The 15,047-nt window shown below is 35.5% G+C and overlaps 1 protein-coding gene across 4 annotated transcripts in view; it reads right to left on the bottom strand.

Annotated features, from left to right (window-relative positions):
* Positions 1–692: 692 nt before the first annotated feature.
* The window catches only part of LOC145675490 (zinc finger protein 236-like), a 134,333-nt gene continuing 119,978 nt past the window's right edge, over positions 693–15,047 (bottom strand). For all 4 annotated transcript variants that reach the window (XM_081745936.1, XM_081745938.1, XM_081745937.1 and 1 more), the window contains exons 22-26: positions 13,110–13,239; positions 11,817–11,929; positions 9,644–9,977; positions 7,568–7,847; positions 693–3,925 (exon numbers count right to left, since the gene is read on the bottom strand). In XM_081745936.1, coding sequence (XP_081602062.1) covers positions 2,424–3,925; positions 7,568–7,847; positions 9,644–9,977; positions 11,817–11,929; positions 13,110–13,239 — 2,359 coding nt within the window. In that variant the 3' untranslated portion in view covers positions 693–2,423. The remainder of the gene's footprint in view (positions 3,926–7,567; positions 7,848–9,643; positions 9,978–11,816; positions 11,930–13,109; positions 13,240–15,047) is intronic.

Here is a 15,047-nt window from a genome sequence, read left to right as displayed (position 1 = left end):
TTTCCATTATACCCCAATCAATCAAGGGAAGTTTAGACAATTGACCTTTATCATAACTGGAACAAATAGCCTTATTGCTGACGTTCCCATTATATCCCAATCAATCAAGGGAAGTTTAGACAATTGATCTTTATCATAACTGGAACAAATAGCCTCACTGCTCACCTTTCCATTATACCCCAATCAATCAAGGGAAGTTTAGACAATTGACCTTTATCATAACTGGAACAAATAGCCTTATTGCTGACGTTCCCATTATATCCCAATCAATCAAGGGAGGTTTAGATAATTTACTTTTATCTTGACTCGAACAAATAGCCTCTATACTGATGTCTCCATTAAGCCTCAATCAATCAAAGGAAGTTTAGACGATTGACTTTTTTATCATAACTGGAACAAATAGTCTCACTGCTGACGTTCCCAATTAAGGTATACCGAGAATCAATTAAGGTAAATTAGGCTATTGCCTTTTATCGTAATTGGAACATATATCCTTGCTGCTGACGTGCCCATTATATCGACAATCAATTAATCAATGATAAAGCGTACACCCGGCAAGCAGAAGGTTACAGTCCGATTCCTCGCTATCACGGCTACCAGATTTCCTTTCAACATTGTACTATACTATACGAAAATGAAATAACTGAAAATACAGGTATTAAAAAAAAAAACACATTTAATAACACACAATATATGATTTATGAAATCAGTACTCTTTTATTATTTAAGCACTTTATATACCCTGATATTTCTTCTCTTATCTATTGGGTATTTTTTATCGTCTTTTACAATAATAGCCACTACCAACGATCATTGGTAAAGAAAGTAATCGGCCTGATTATTCATTCTTAGTTTCTTTTTTCGACATAAAAAAGTACATTACTAATATAAACAAATAAATTAAATTTCGTCAGAAACATTTTGTTTCGTTTTTTCACAATCCTAGATAAGACAGAAAAAAACTGAAAATTATTTATTACGTAAACATTAAGTCTATGAACAATAATTAACATATGAAATATTCACAAAGAAAAAATATATTTATACATTACAAATGGAATGGCACTACATACAAAGAGCTGAAAATGTGTGTGAATGTGTGAGAAGGAGATCAAAATACGGACTACTGTATTTCATTAAGATTGATAATGTCATGAAGTTATTATTTCTCAAGTGCTTAGTAACAAAGTGTTTCATACTTAAAAATAATTATTCATTCATATATATATATATTTACACAATTTGTTTCTAATATTTAAAGACATATAAATCTGTGGTCATGCGCCTTTAAAAAAAAATATAAAAAAATAAGCATAATAAACATGACCCACTCTTTCTCGGCAGGTATCACATTTCTATCTATATATTTTGTACTTTCATACCTGATATATATTTTTTTACTTACACTGTACATATTAACACGATGATTCTGTACAGTCTTCATTTATTAAAGAATTATTAAAAAATTACAATATTATTATTATAGAAAATAACCTGGGATTCCCAACCTTTACGAGTCCCTAAGAACCTGACATACTAAAAGTAACACAAAATTAACTATTTTTCTTTTGTTTGTTTTTTCATAAATGAAAGGAGATAATGAAATTAAACTTACTACAATCATAAATAATGTTAGTTCTACAACAGAAAATATGAACTTCAAAAATTTTTAGTGTTGCTACCTATAAAAATTACAGTGTTGCCAGAATAACATTTCCCCCAAAATCTAAGTTAAGACAGCGACTAGATGAACGAACTCAATTGCATTTGATTACGTATCATGTTGTTTTGGAATCCTGTGAACTGCTTTTTAAATAATAGTTGTATTTAGTTTGTAACAAACAAAATAGTTTTAACATACACTTATTAAAATTAAACAATAATGTTATTTAAAAAATAGTTCACAGGATTCCAAAACAATATGATACGTAATCAAATGCAGTTGAGTTCGTTCCCCTAGTTGCTGTCTTAACTTAGATTTTGGGGGAAATGTTGTTCTAACAACACTGTAATTTATATGGATGACAACATTGAAAATTCTTCAGTTTCATATTTTCTGTTGTAGAATAACATTATCTATGACTGTGGTAAGTTGCATTTCATTATATACTTTCACTTATGAACACAAGAAAAATGGTAAATTTTGTATTACTTTTAGTATGTTAAGCTCTTAACACCCTTGTTTAGGGCATCAATCTTTGGTGCACATTTATTAGAATATTTCTTGCCTTAAAAATTCTGCAGCATATCTGTGTCGCGGTGTACACTGGTTGGGAGTACCAGGTCTATACATTACGGCGACATAAGTGGAAACTACTTAAAACAGTAGCTTTCCAAAGTAGTTATGTTAAAAATTCGAATAAAATTCTAATAGTTATTCGAAAACTTTAACACTACTATTTCATAGCTTTGGTTCCTACAACTTACGGGTCACTTGTGGTTGCTGTATTGACTTGAGGGAACAAATCACCGACTACATTCTCAATGTCTATTGTTTTGCCATTAAGGTCTTGAAATTGCACTTTCCCTAGAAGAGACCCCAGGGTCAAGGAGGGCGCAGGCGACACAGAGATCGTTGCTGCTGATCCTCCTGCGACTGTTGACGGTAACGGTGAAGACTTAGATATTTTAATATGTTCAATTTCACGTACCAGACAAGTTAAGTGGGTTCTTTTTACGTGTGTTTTCAAATTACCTTTTTGTGTAAAAGTGAGACCACAATATTGACAATGATAGGGGCGCTCTCCTGTGTGCTTCATTATATGCGTATTAAGTGCATTCTTCTGATTGAACGCTTTATTACACAGAACACACACAAACGGACGCTCGCCTGTATGAATACGATTATGGCGTTCTAATTGGCTAGGTTTATTAAAGCACTTCCCGCACGTTTTACAATTATAGCCAAATGCACCTTTTGTGGTGGTCACGACTTTATTTGAAGGTTTGGTGGTATTAACACTTGACGCCACAAAAGTTGTCACTTGTTCAAACTTGAAAGTTCCTTGCTGGTCGGTCACAGTAAAGTGTGATGTTTCACTTTGTTGTGGCACCGTTTCAGCACCTCCATCTAATTCCACTTCCAAGTCGCTTCTTACTAGCGTCGGCTCAGGTATCCCCAAAGGATCAGCGGCGTCCGTCAATTGCGCTGCTGCAACATCCTTCATATCTAAAGCCTGATGGTTATCATCTGTTTCAAATATCATTGCTCCACGATTTACTTCGTCCAACGCATCCGGAGCGTCTAGAGTAGGCTGGATATTAACGATCTGGCCATGTTCATCAGTGTGGATCTCATACCTAACAGGGCCGATTTCAGACGGTACTGGTTCAGTGTTTAATGATACACTGTCCGCGGTTTCTACTTCAGGAGCAGCAGAATTCGCTTGTAAAGCCACTAAAGAATCTTCATTCACCACGTTATTCGGCGAAGACTGAATAATTACATTTGACGCTTGCAACTGTTGCAGAAGATTATCGTCGATTTGAACAGTTTGCGACAGTAACGATGGATCAATGCCTGTTATCTGTATCGGTTGGTTAGGGTTTCCAGTAAGCTGCAATTGTAAGTTGGCAAGTACCTGGCCACCATCACTTAACAATGAAGCACTAATTCCATCAGTGCTCAAAGAAACATTTTGCATAACACTTCCAGAAGACTGCAGTAAGGACGAATCTATGTTGATACTATTTCCTGTATCTGCGGAGACACTAGTTGGAACTGAAGGCACTGCACCCGTAGAAGTAGGTATGTTCTTGTTTTGATTGGACTGAGATTTTCTTGGAGCGGAATTCTTACGAGTTTTGGATGCATTCTGTGATGACTGGTTATGAAGAGTTTTGTTGTGGCTTGAAATATGAGCTTTGCGATGACCAGATGTTCGGAATCTTAAATCACAATGCGGACACTTGAATGGTTTTGCTCCTGTAAAATAAGGAAAGAAAAATGTATTCGTTATCATCATTTCTTCAGTAATTATGTAAGAATTACGGTGGACATAAAGTTCGGAACTAACTTCTCGACTGGACAACTTTTGTTCGAAGACAATTGAAAGAATCCTTGGGATTGGAATAACATTTACTCGATCACGACCTAGACTTCGTCATATGGGGAATTTGGAAATCAAAACTCTGATATATAATATGGTCACTCGACCTCAGCTCTATAGACTTCGTGGTATCGCGAATTTTGAAATCAGAACTTTAATTGGCACTACAGTCACTCGAACTCAACCTCCTAGATAATATGAATAATTTTGTAATCTGAACTTTAATTTGCACTATGGTCATTCGACCTCAATCTCATAGACTTAATCCTATGGGGAATTTTCAAAGCTGAACTTGAACGGGCATTAATTCCAACATAACTTCGCAGATTTATTATATGTGGGATTTAGAATTTAAACTTTGTGGTTTGAAAATCTGGGATTCGGTTCTTTTCTAGAAGAGGATAATTCTGGGATACATTTACATGAAGTACATTTTTTCTTTACGAGGGGAAGAGGAAAAACAGAAGTAGAATTTAAAGAAAAACAGAGAAGACTTGCGAACGAAAGGAAAAAGAGAAGAATAAGAGACGTACTAGTAATGAAAAGAGAAAGATGATTAGTTGCTACTCTCTTTTAAGTTTCGGTTAACTAATGTGCTGTACAATTCTTCCATTACTTCCGGACTTTAGGACCACCTTTTTAATTCTTTACATTCGTATCAACTAATAACTGTACGAATAATGAATATTTTACGGAACACAAGTTACATATACTAAACTACAACCTAAAATATTAACCTACAAAATTACTGAACTCACTAATCAAAGTGAGACCTATGATATAATGATATAGCAAGCGAAAATATCTCTCTCACACTCACTCACTCACTCACTCACACTCACACACACACACACACACACACACAAAACTGGACCGATTTAAGTCTTCGGCTTACCGTACCGATACGTTCATCACTACCCAGCCCGTTATATGATATAAAATTAGTTATTTTCTCTATTTATCATATATATATATATATATATATATATATATATATATATATATATATATATATATATATATATATATATATATATAAATTCAACTGTTAGAAGTATTCTGTAACGTAGACACTGGATTGTACAAGAACAACAGGAGTTATAGTACAGTCCATATGTTATGAGTGGCTTACAAGGGAAGTTCAGGAGAAAGCACTCGCCTGCAGGGAAACTAAGAATGTCATTTCAAGGACCGATTAATGCTGATTACAACCAGCTAATAAAATTCTTGTACGGTTGAGAAGTGTTCGACAGATTCAACTTGAAAGATTATATGAAAAAATGAGTATATGCGCATTTAAACGCGTTAAGTACAACATTATTAGCAACGAATATTGACATACGAATTGAAATCTATCGGAGGTAACAGAAAAAAATGTTTGGCAATAACTCACGGGTTTGTTAGCTACAATTAGTCATTATACTGTTCACAATAATGATACGTTAAAGATGAAAATTGATCACTATTGTTCTTCCGTTCTATGAAGAAATGACGCAGACAAAAGACTTCCTTGCACCATGAACATTTTATATGTGCGATTGCGTTGCATCCGTCAAGAGAACAGAATGCATAACCAAAGCGAAAAGCAAATTCAACAGGTGATTCAAAAGGTATATAATTTGTTCGGTAACATGCCTTGTGGAACGCAAACTGAAACAATCGAATGTATCGCTGTGATCGGAATTGATTCATTAGCATGGACACTAACTTTTATTTGACTATTTCATTGGTACATCATAACGTCAGGATGAAGAAGTTTCATACTATGTACAAATCATCTGCCATGATCTTTGATTGGTCGGAATCCAAACACATCAAATGGTTGTACAAATCGTGTGCAAATCGTGCATTTAACGTCGAATCTCTCGAAAAGTTCTCAACCGTACAGGAATTTTGTTAGCTTGTTGTGATCAGCATGAATTGGTCTTTCAAATGGCATACTTAGTTTCTCTGCAGGTGAGCGCTTTCTCCCGAACTTCCCTTGTTAGCACCAATATCAAGACTAGAAGAATGAATGCTGTTTAGGAAGCGGATTGGTTAGCGTAGTGGTTAACACATCGGAATTGATGGTATCAATGGTAGGCATTGATAGTACGGCCATTAGGATCGAACTCGAAGTGAATTACCCCTCGTAGTTCCACAACACAGAGAGCATGACATTCTGCTCTGAACGGCCCTGTTTGACGATCGTTCTGGAAGTAGGTCTTTGATCAACCACTATTTCTGTACATTCGAATTTCAGAAAAGCATCCACTTTTCATTACAAGTGGTAACCCGTTTCAGGAAACGCACACCACGAGGATTCATTAATCATTTGCTTTCCCCTGGGTCTGAGCTGGGTTGCTCTAGAGCAATTAGATAAATGAATACGAAGCAATTGCGTAACCAGAAAGGAAAGGGGGTGAGTAATAATTTCGTAACATTACATAGAATCAAATACTAGCCTGAGTAGGTCAGAAACACGGCGTTGGAAGCCAATGCACTGACCATGCGTCCTGACTGAAATGTGCACCCTATGGCCGAACAGAGTCACATTCTTTTCGGCTTTCTTTAGTTACAAAGCATTGAATACTGGTGAAATTAGCCAACAGCCAGAAGGATTACTAAACTAAACTTCTTCTCGCTATAACCCATAAAGACTATGGCTGGCCAGATGGTGCTCGTTCCACTGAGTGATCCGTAGACAGCATATAAGCTACATGTACCATTTATCTGGCTTTTTGGACCGGAGTTTGGTCTGTCTTAATTCGTGACTTAGCAGCCGCTCCATCATGCTGAGTCAACACTCGAAACTTCCACTGCTCCCACGGGGAATAGAATCAGTGGCTACGCACATCGAAGTGAGCGCATCAACAATTCGGCAAATCAGAAACTCAATATTTTTTAAAATTGAAAACTCGCTTTCTTTTATAATATTGTCTATTTTCATCCATAGATGGTAACTTTGATGTATATGCTAACCAAAAAGAGTTCAAAAGCATGAAGGATAGTATATAAATAATTTGCTGAAATCTTATGTATGAATAAATATAGATATTCTGGGAAGTGAATTCTTTAAACATAACTGACTTGTCTTTTGGGGACCGCGGCAAATCAGTGGTACAGTGCTCACCTCTAGTGCGTGGGGTCCCTGGTTTAATCCCAGCTGGTGCAAATGCTGGGTGGGTTCTCCGCTTCCTTCATTTCACCATTCCACTCATTATCTTCATAGTCTTCCTTAGCCTTGGTGCATAACCGTGGGACGTTAAATTAAAAAAAAAATTATTTGGAACATACTGCATGTAAGCAGAATCCATTTTCGAAAAGAGGGAGGGAATAGATCCAGATCATCCCTCTTCCCTTAGCTACGCCACTGGACATCAGGCATTGATGATATACTTTTCATTTAATTATTCTATTTTGCACTTCTGATAGAGAATCAAGAGGGAGGTTAAGACATGTGATAATGAAATGATACGCTCATTCTCTTACCACACACACTGTAGAAAGTAGACATCCTAAAACCGCATTGTACTTACCAGTATGCAGTCTCATGTGCACTTTGAGGCTTCCTTTAGTAGCGAATAGGCTGTTACACACATGACAGTTGAATTGCTTCTCCCCCGTATGAGTTTTCAAATGACTGTCCAAAGTTGACTTCACTGTGAACTTCTTACCACAAACAAAACAGGAGAATGGTCTTTCTCCTGTGTGAATGCGAATATGTCGAACGAGGTCAGAAGGCTTCCGGAAACTCTTCGGACAGTGCTTGCACTGGTTCGCGTACTTGGGAGCTTGCTTTAGATCCTTATCTTTGTCCTGAAACAAAAATTAACAACTATGAAATATGTGTCACATCGCAATTATAATAAAGTTTACCTGATGTGTCCTATTTTTGATCAATTTCGCTGACAAATTCTTATAGTCGAAATTCTTAAAAAATAAAATCTAATTTCAAAAGAATACAAAATGTAACATCATGAATCACAAACAGAAACCACAAAAAGGAACTGACAACAGTTAGTGAAGAAAGAAAGGAATCTACCACCAAATTAGCATGAAGTGTACGGTCTGACAACTCTGACAACCAATACACAGTACACGAAGTAATGTTAGTCACAATACGGTAATCTACACATAGTAGTTTGTATTTAATTTTTAATTTTAACTTCCAGGCTCTAATATATAGTGTTTATAGTAATAACAACACTACGAACTCTACAGTGAAATGGAATGAAATATTTCAGTTTAACGTTCCATGATTACGCCGGTTAGACTAAGGGAGGCAGATGATTAAAGCAAGTGAATGATAGAAGAATTGGTGGAATAAGAAAGTGGGAGGAAACGGAGGTACCCCCAAGAAAACCCATGGACACGATGTTGTCCACCACAAACTTATTTGGCCGGGAACCGAACCAGGGACTCCACACAAGAGGTAAACGCTCTACCACTGACCTACCGTGCCACCATACACACTCTACAGTATACATGTATTTTCAAATAGGATAGGAGCCAAGTTTACAAGGAAAGAAAGAGCACGACGAGATTTAGAAAAGAGACATAGAAATGGCAGGCACGAAGATTCATCGATTTGAAAACGCCAATAAAATTTCAAAGTTCTATCACTAAGAGTTTCGGAAATCTGAAAAATGAAAAAAAAAATAAAAAATAAAAACCTTTACGAGTTGCACCTCGCACAACTCGGCCCTCCTACAGCCTAGGGTACAGGGAGTTTTTTTTTTTTTTACAAAATCTGAAAGTTCCACGTCTAATAGTATCGTCAATCTAGAGAACGAAAACAAAGATCACGCCCCACCTTTTCCCCTTAGGGGTAGCAGTTTGCAAAATCCCGTCTTATCTACAGCCTAAGGTGCAAAAACAATACATATACAACATCTCAAAGTTCTAAAACTAATAATTTCAGAGATCTGGTGATGAGTGAGTCAGGATACTTAATTTTAGTCTTCAAAAACAGGCTTAATAATGAAACACCCTCAGTAAAGAAAAGAAACAATATATATAGCAAAGTTTGAATACTGATCTCTTGAATTTAATTGAATTATTTTGAATATTGTCTCTCCATACAAAATGCCGGTTAGACTAAGGGGGACGATAGGGACTTTGGAAAAGATAGGGATTATTTTCTGATTTTATTGATTCAAGTTGTCTTTGAACAAAGTTTGAATAATGATCTCTTGAATTTAATTACATTATTTTGAATATTGTCTCTTCACAGAAAATATTTTGGAACAGATAGACATTGTCTGATTTTGTCTGATTATTGATTCAATTTGTCTTTGGACAAAGACAGTTTTTAAATTGATCTCTTGAATTTGAATATTTGTCTCTCCATATAAAATACATTGCAAACATGGAGAAGCGTGTCGCCAATTATTGACAAATAATACTCCTTTAAATTAATAATAATGACCCCAACCAAATGTACGCTTACTGAAGATATCCGAATCTTGTATATGAAAAGTGAAGATGCTAGCTATTTAGTCGTAACAGAGTTTGATAGAGTTCAAGTCCTTCTATTTGTTAACTTATGCAACTATTTGACACTATGAACTTCTACAACAATACAACAATTCTATAAATAATGAACTACATACCCTGATTTCGCTAATTCGGTCCCTTTCAGCAGCTAACGCAATTAAAACCTTCTCAGAAACACTTCTAGCATCTTCCACAGGTTGTTGTGCCAGAATCTCTGTTTCTTCTTCCGTTAACTGGATGACTTGCTGTCTTCTTCGATTTTTCTTATCAGCGCTGGAACTATTATCTTCCAGCTTCACTGAAATTTCAGCTTCTTCTGATTGTGCGGTCGTCTGAGGCTCATTCACCGTTTCTTGCTTGACACTCTTCTCATGTGATTTCATGTGTCGTCTGCAAAGCCATAGCGTTCGGAAACTTTCCTGGCACTGGGTACATCGATACGAGGATTCTCTGGAAATATCAAGGGAAGCATTTCGTTATTTACATGTACCAGATTTTCCTACACTGTAAGATAACTATACTTACACTAATATAATTAACCTATTTTACCTAACACTGTGTGTTCTGTTCTGCTTTGGAATCAATTTCTTGCCTTCTTATATCTCATTTGCTGAGACTGTTGCAAACTATTTCTGGCCAAATACAATTTCAAACAGCACAATGTGTGAGTTTTTTCTTAATCTTACATCTTATTTTCTTTACAAACTAATTGAAAAATGTGAAATAATTGAAAGTAAGGTAATATACACTCATGTCCAAAATTATCGTTGCATGTCTATAAATATGTTGTTGTAGGAATATAATTTGATAACGAATTCGCCCGGTACTTCTTATAATGTTAGTATGTGTATAATCGGCTAAGACGAGTATGTGGCAAGTTTCATATCAAAAGAGCAGTAAATAAAAACAATAAAACGAAAATAAAACTTTCTTGTCCATTTAGCAACATTTGGTTTTACTCATTCTGATTTTCGTATTTTTAATTCTTTTCCTATGAAATTTACCATAAATATACATTTCCCGATTACACACATAGTATCAGTTTTAAAAGTATCCTGCAAATCATAATCAAATTATATTCTTACAAGAAGACTGTTATAGATATGCGATAATCATTTCGGACATGAGTGTACATCTGAAGATATATATTAATGAAGGGAGGAAACAATCGAATTTTTTACACACCAGATCCTTTGTAGGTGTGTAAATTCAATAACACAGTAAAAAAGTGAAGGACTGAATCGGGATTCAAACCCGGGATCTTCAGCATTCCGTGTCGATGCGTTAACCACTACGCTACCTTGTCTGCTTCCTAGAACAGTCACACACTTTCTTACTCTTGTCCTGGGACTACGTAGGAGGAAATAGCTGAATATATTAATGAAAGACAGAAGCAACCGAATATATATGAAATTACAACCATCAAAAGGTGTTCTCAATATATGGACACTGGATTGTCTAACCACAGCAGCTAGGCTGTGGGACAAGTCATGTAGTCCAAATGGGAACTTCAGGAGTGACAGCGTATGTGGATATTCTAGGAAGCAGATTGGGTGGCATAGTGATTGATACATCGGCACGGTATACAGAAGATCCCAGATTCGAGTCCCGGTCGTCATTCATTTTTTTCATTCTTTGTGTGTTATTGAATTCGCATTTACAGAGGATCAAGTGTATAAAATTCGGTTGTTTCCTCCTCCTATTATTTGTTCATATTGTATCAGTAAAGTATGCTTGTTGTTTGAAGTCTAATGTAATTTACTATTGTCTAATTGATTTACTGTATCTTTTACTTGCTGATGATTTGAATTCTTGATATTGTACTTATCATCTTCAAATGTAATACCAAAGAACAAAAAAGTAAATGACTGAATCGGGACTCGAACCCGGAATCTTCGGCATACCGTGCCGATGCGTTAATCACTACGCTATCCCGAACAGGCACACATTCTATCACACCCGAAGTCTGTGTTTCCCATCAGACCACAGGCTAGATGCTTTGCTCGGACAATCCAGTAGTTTGAAACAGTCTCTCTCACACAGATGTGAAACTAAAATCTTCACTTGGTTAGTTGATGTCTCTTTTCAGAACTGAAACTTATATGAAACGAGACCTAATGCTTAAAGTGGTATTCTATACACTACGCGGATTTATATAAGAGGAAAACATCCCTATCAATGAATCGAGCTCGAGCTCACGTGTATAGAAAGTATGCATGTTAGCCATTTCGCCAAAGGAAAATATGAAGATTTCCTTTGTTATTTAAACTAACTTAATTTCGGACTTACCTGTTTCCAACATGTACAGCTAAATGTCGAGTCAGAGATCCATTTGTTGTAAAAGTGGCGTTACAAATTGGACACTTGTAGTCCTTTTGACCTAAGTGTGTCTTCATATGATTCTGAAAAAAAAAAAAAAAAAAAAAAAAAAAAGTTAAGTGACCCTATATAATTTTGTAAAATAATAATTTAATTTATTAGAATCAGGAAATAGACAATATGTCCAATTACAATTTCAGTGCACAAAGTTACATCAAATTATAAATACACATATCACAATAATATAAAAATGTACATTACATGACAAACCAGACAACATAAAACATAAATTAGACACATGTAAATCATAAAAGAAACACCCTATAATAACAATAATATAAAAATGCATTGCATCGCTTTTTTTAAAATCAATTTGATGACAATTATATCATCAGCACCAATCAACCTTTTCCATTCGATGATTTTTCGTATCCGCAGAGCGTACGTCCCTTCTCGACATCTTGACCTGCTCCCTTCCATTGTAAACTTGGGTTCGTATCCTATTTGAAAATTGTACTGTAGGTTGCGTAGTGTTGTTATCACTAATGGAAAGTAGGAAGTCCAGAAGCAGAGAAGAGATGTAGAAACTACAGGCACGAAGATTCATGAGTCGAAAAAAAGTTGGCAGCTCTCATCAGAACTGATCAAAAAATTGGATGCATGAGATACATTTCTCCCAGATAATCTAGCGTACTTGGCACGAAAAGCACAATATAAGAATTAGGAGAATATATGATTAGCACAATATAAGAATTAGGAGAATATAGGATTGACCTCTGTGCTGAAAAGAAAACATAAGTTTCCAGGTAAACTCTCTCAGAAAGCTTTACTAGTAGATATAATTTAAAATAAAGCTTTTGTCAATACGACTGTCAACAAACTCAGTAGGTGCTATTGGGTGTGATTCTATTTCATTCGTGTTTGTATTCTTGAATCTTTTCCTCTTACAACTAAACTTTTTTCTTCTAAGAAGAGTCTCGAGACGGCTAAAAAAACACACAAAAATTCCAGAAAAATATACAGAGCAGTGTGAATGCTATGCAAATTTTCCCATTTACACATAAATCACTAAAATATATAAGTAGTCTTTTTTTTTTCTCCAGTTCCCATGTGTATAATAATAATTTTATTTTAGGATAATTTAGTTCTACTTGTTCTTAATGTATTAATTCAATTTGCAATGCTCTTCAACGTGAGTCTCAGATTATAGTGTTACCATGCTTGATGATATACTTGGCATATACCAGTAGAAGTGACACCAACCTTTGCAACGCTCATTGAAGAAAACGTTTTACTGCAAATAGTGCACCGGTATGGCTTCTCGCCGGTGTGACTACGTACATGTTGCTTCAAATGACTTGACTTCTTAAACTCTCGACCACAGTGTTCACAGCTACAAATAAAAAGACAAATATATCAATAAAGTTTGAATTTCTTCTGGTACACAACTGCTAATACCATAAATTACCATTACTCAATATAATTTAGTATTTACATCTTTTTCCCTTAAGCTGATCTCTAAATTTTCCACTCATCGCATTTTGGGTAAATTTTAGTTTCACGAAATTCACGATATCTAGCTTATCGTCGGTATATTTGAATGAAACGAAGTTCATTATATGATGATAATCGGACTCACCATTTTTACTGATATAGTACAGGGCTCATAGTGGTCTGGTCTCTTGTAAATAGTTGAAAAGTGATCAAAAGCACTCAAAAAAGTGACCAAAAAGTGGCTAAACGTACACGAAAAAGTGACCAAAATCTCATTATGCACCTTTTTTCCTTTGTCAATTTCTCCATCACCTTTCTCTGTTGTTTTGTTTCATCTTTTCTTCTTTACTTCTTCTTTTTGAGCTTCCTCCTTTCCTTAGGTTTTCTAAGTATGCTTTGTAGTTACGGTAAGCAGATTTAGCAGATGTCAGAAGCTTCTAAGTAAGTGGAACCAGTTCTGGTCTATTTCCGAATTTCTTCATCCCAGACATTATATTTAACTTAGCATTGAGAATTCTCAAAGCTGTGAAATATTCAAATTCATCACCTATTCTTAAGAAGAACATACAAGAAGCATAACACAAGACGAACATGATGAACCACACAACGTTGAGCGGAGCATTAACTATTACGAGAGAAAACTAAAAGACTATTATGATAGAAGAAAGAATAGACACAGAAGGGTTCTTAACCTCATCTTGAGAGCTTAAGCATCCACCAACCATCCACTGTGCTTTAGAAAGAATAAAAGCTGAAGTAAGAATAAAGCAGACTGTTTCACATGTGGAGCAAGTACTGAAGCTTTCAGAAGAGTAATGAGTAACAAGTTTCCGCCTTTTTCCATTTATTTTTTATATTTTTCTTAGAAAACTGCCAATGCAAAACATAAATCACACGAAAAAGTCACATTACCTCCCAAAAAAAGTAACTTTTAGTATCAACTTGAAAAAAAGTTTTAACTTGTATCAACTTGAAAAAAAGTTTTAACTTTTAGTTTTTAAAAAAAGTGACTCGCTATGAGCCCTGTATAGTAGCTTACATCTATCGAATGAAATGAAATCTTACAGTTTAACGTCTCATGATAATGCCCGTTAGACTAAGGGAGACGATGATTAAAGCAAGTGAATGATGATGGAAGAATTGGTGGAATGAAAAATGGGAGGAAACCGGAGTACCCCGAGAAAACCCACGGACATGATGTCTACCACAAACTTCCTTGGCCGGGGATCGAACCACCGACCCCACGCACCACAGGTAAGCGCTCTACCACTGAGCCACCGTGGCCTCTTAATAAAATGATGTTAATATTCCATGTTTCCTCATTAATCTTATAATTGCCAGTATGATATTTACAATAAATAAAGTGGAAGGATGAGAATAGTTTTTCCAACTTTAATATAATGAAACAATTCTAGCAGGATAGTAAACGAAATTTGTGACTCATATGAAGAAACCGACAACAAAACAGGGGTGTGAATAGTATCAACACCAACATTCACAGAATGATTGAAGCGGCAGCTTTTATCAAAATTGTCTCGGTACTAATAAGGACAAAGGCGCAATACAATAAGCAATCACTCTCCTAATTTATCAGCAAGCATCAGTTGTGTAATTTGACTTATTACCATAAGAAACAGTTGTGATATGAGGGGCCCAATTCAGATTATTATAAAGAAAATAAGTCTAAAAAAGACAACTTATGTACAA

Source organism: Thermobia domestica, chromosome 18, assembly GCF_964235325.1.
Source record: "Thermobia domestica chromosome 18, izTheDome1.hap1.1, whole genome shotgun sequence".
NCBI lineage: Eukaryota > Metazoa > Arthropoda > Insecta > Zygentoma > Lepismatidae > Thermobia > Thermobia domestica.
Note: the sequence above shows the minus strand (reverse complement) of the source record. Positions and strands in the feature narration are given on the sequence as shown.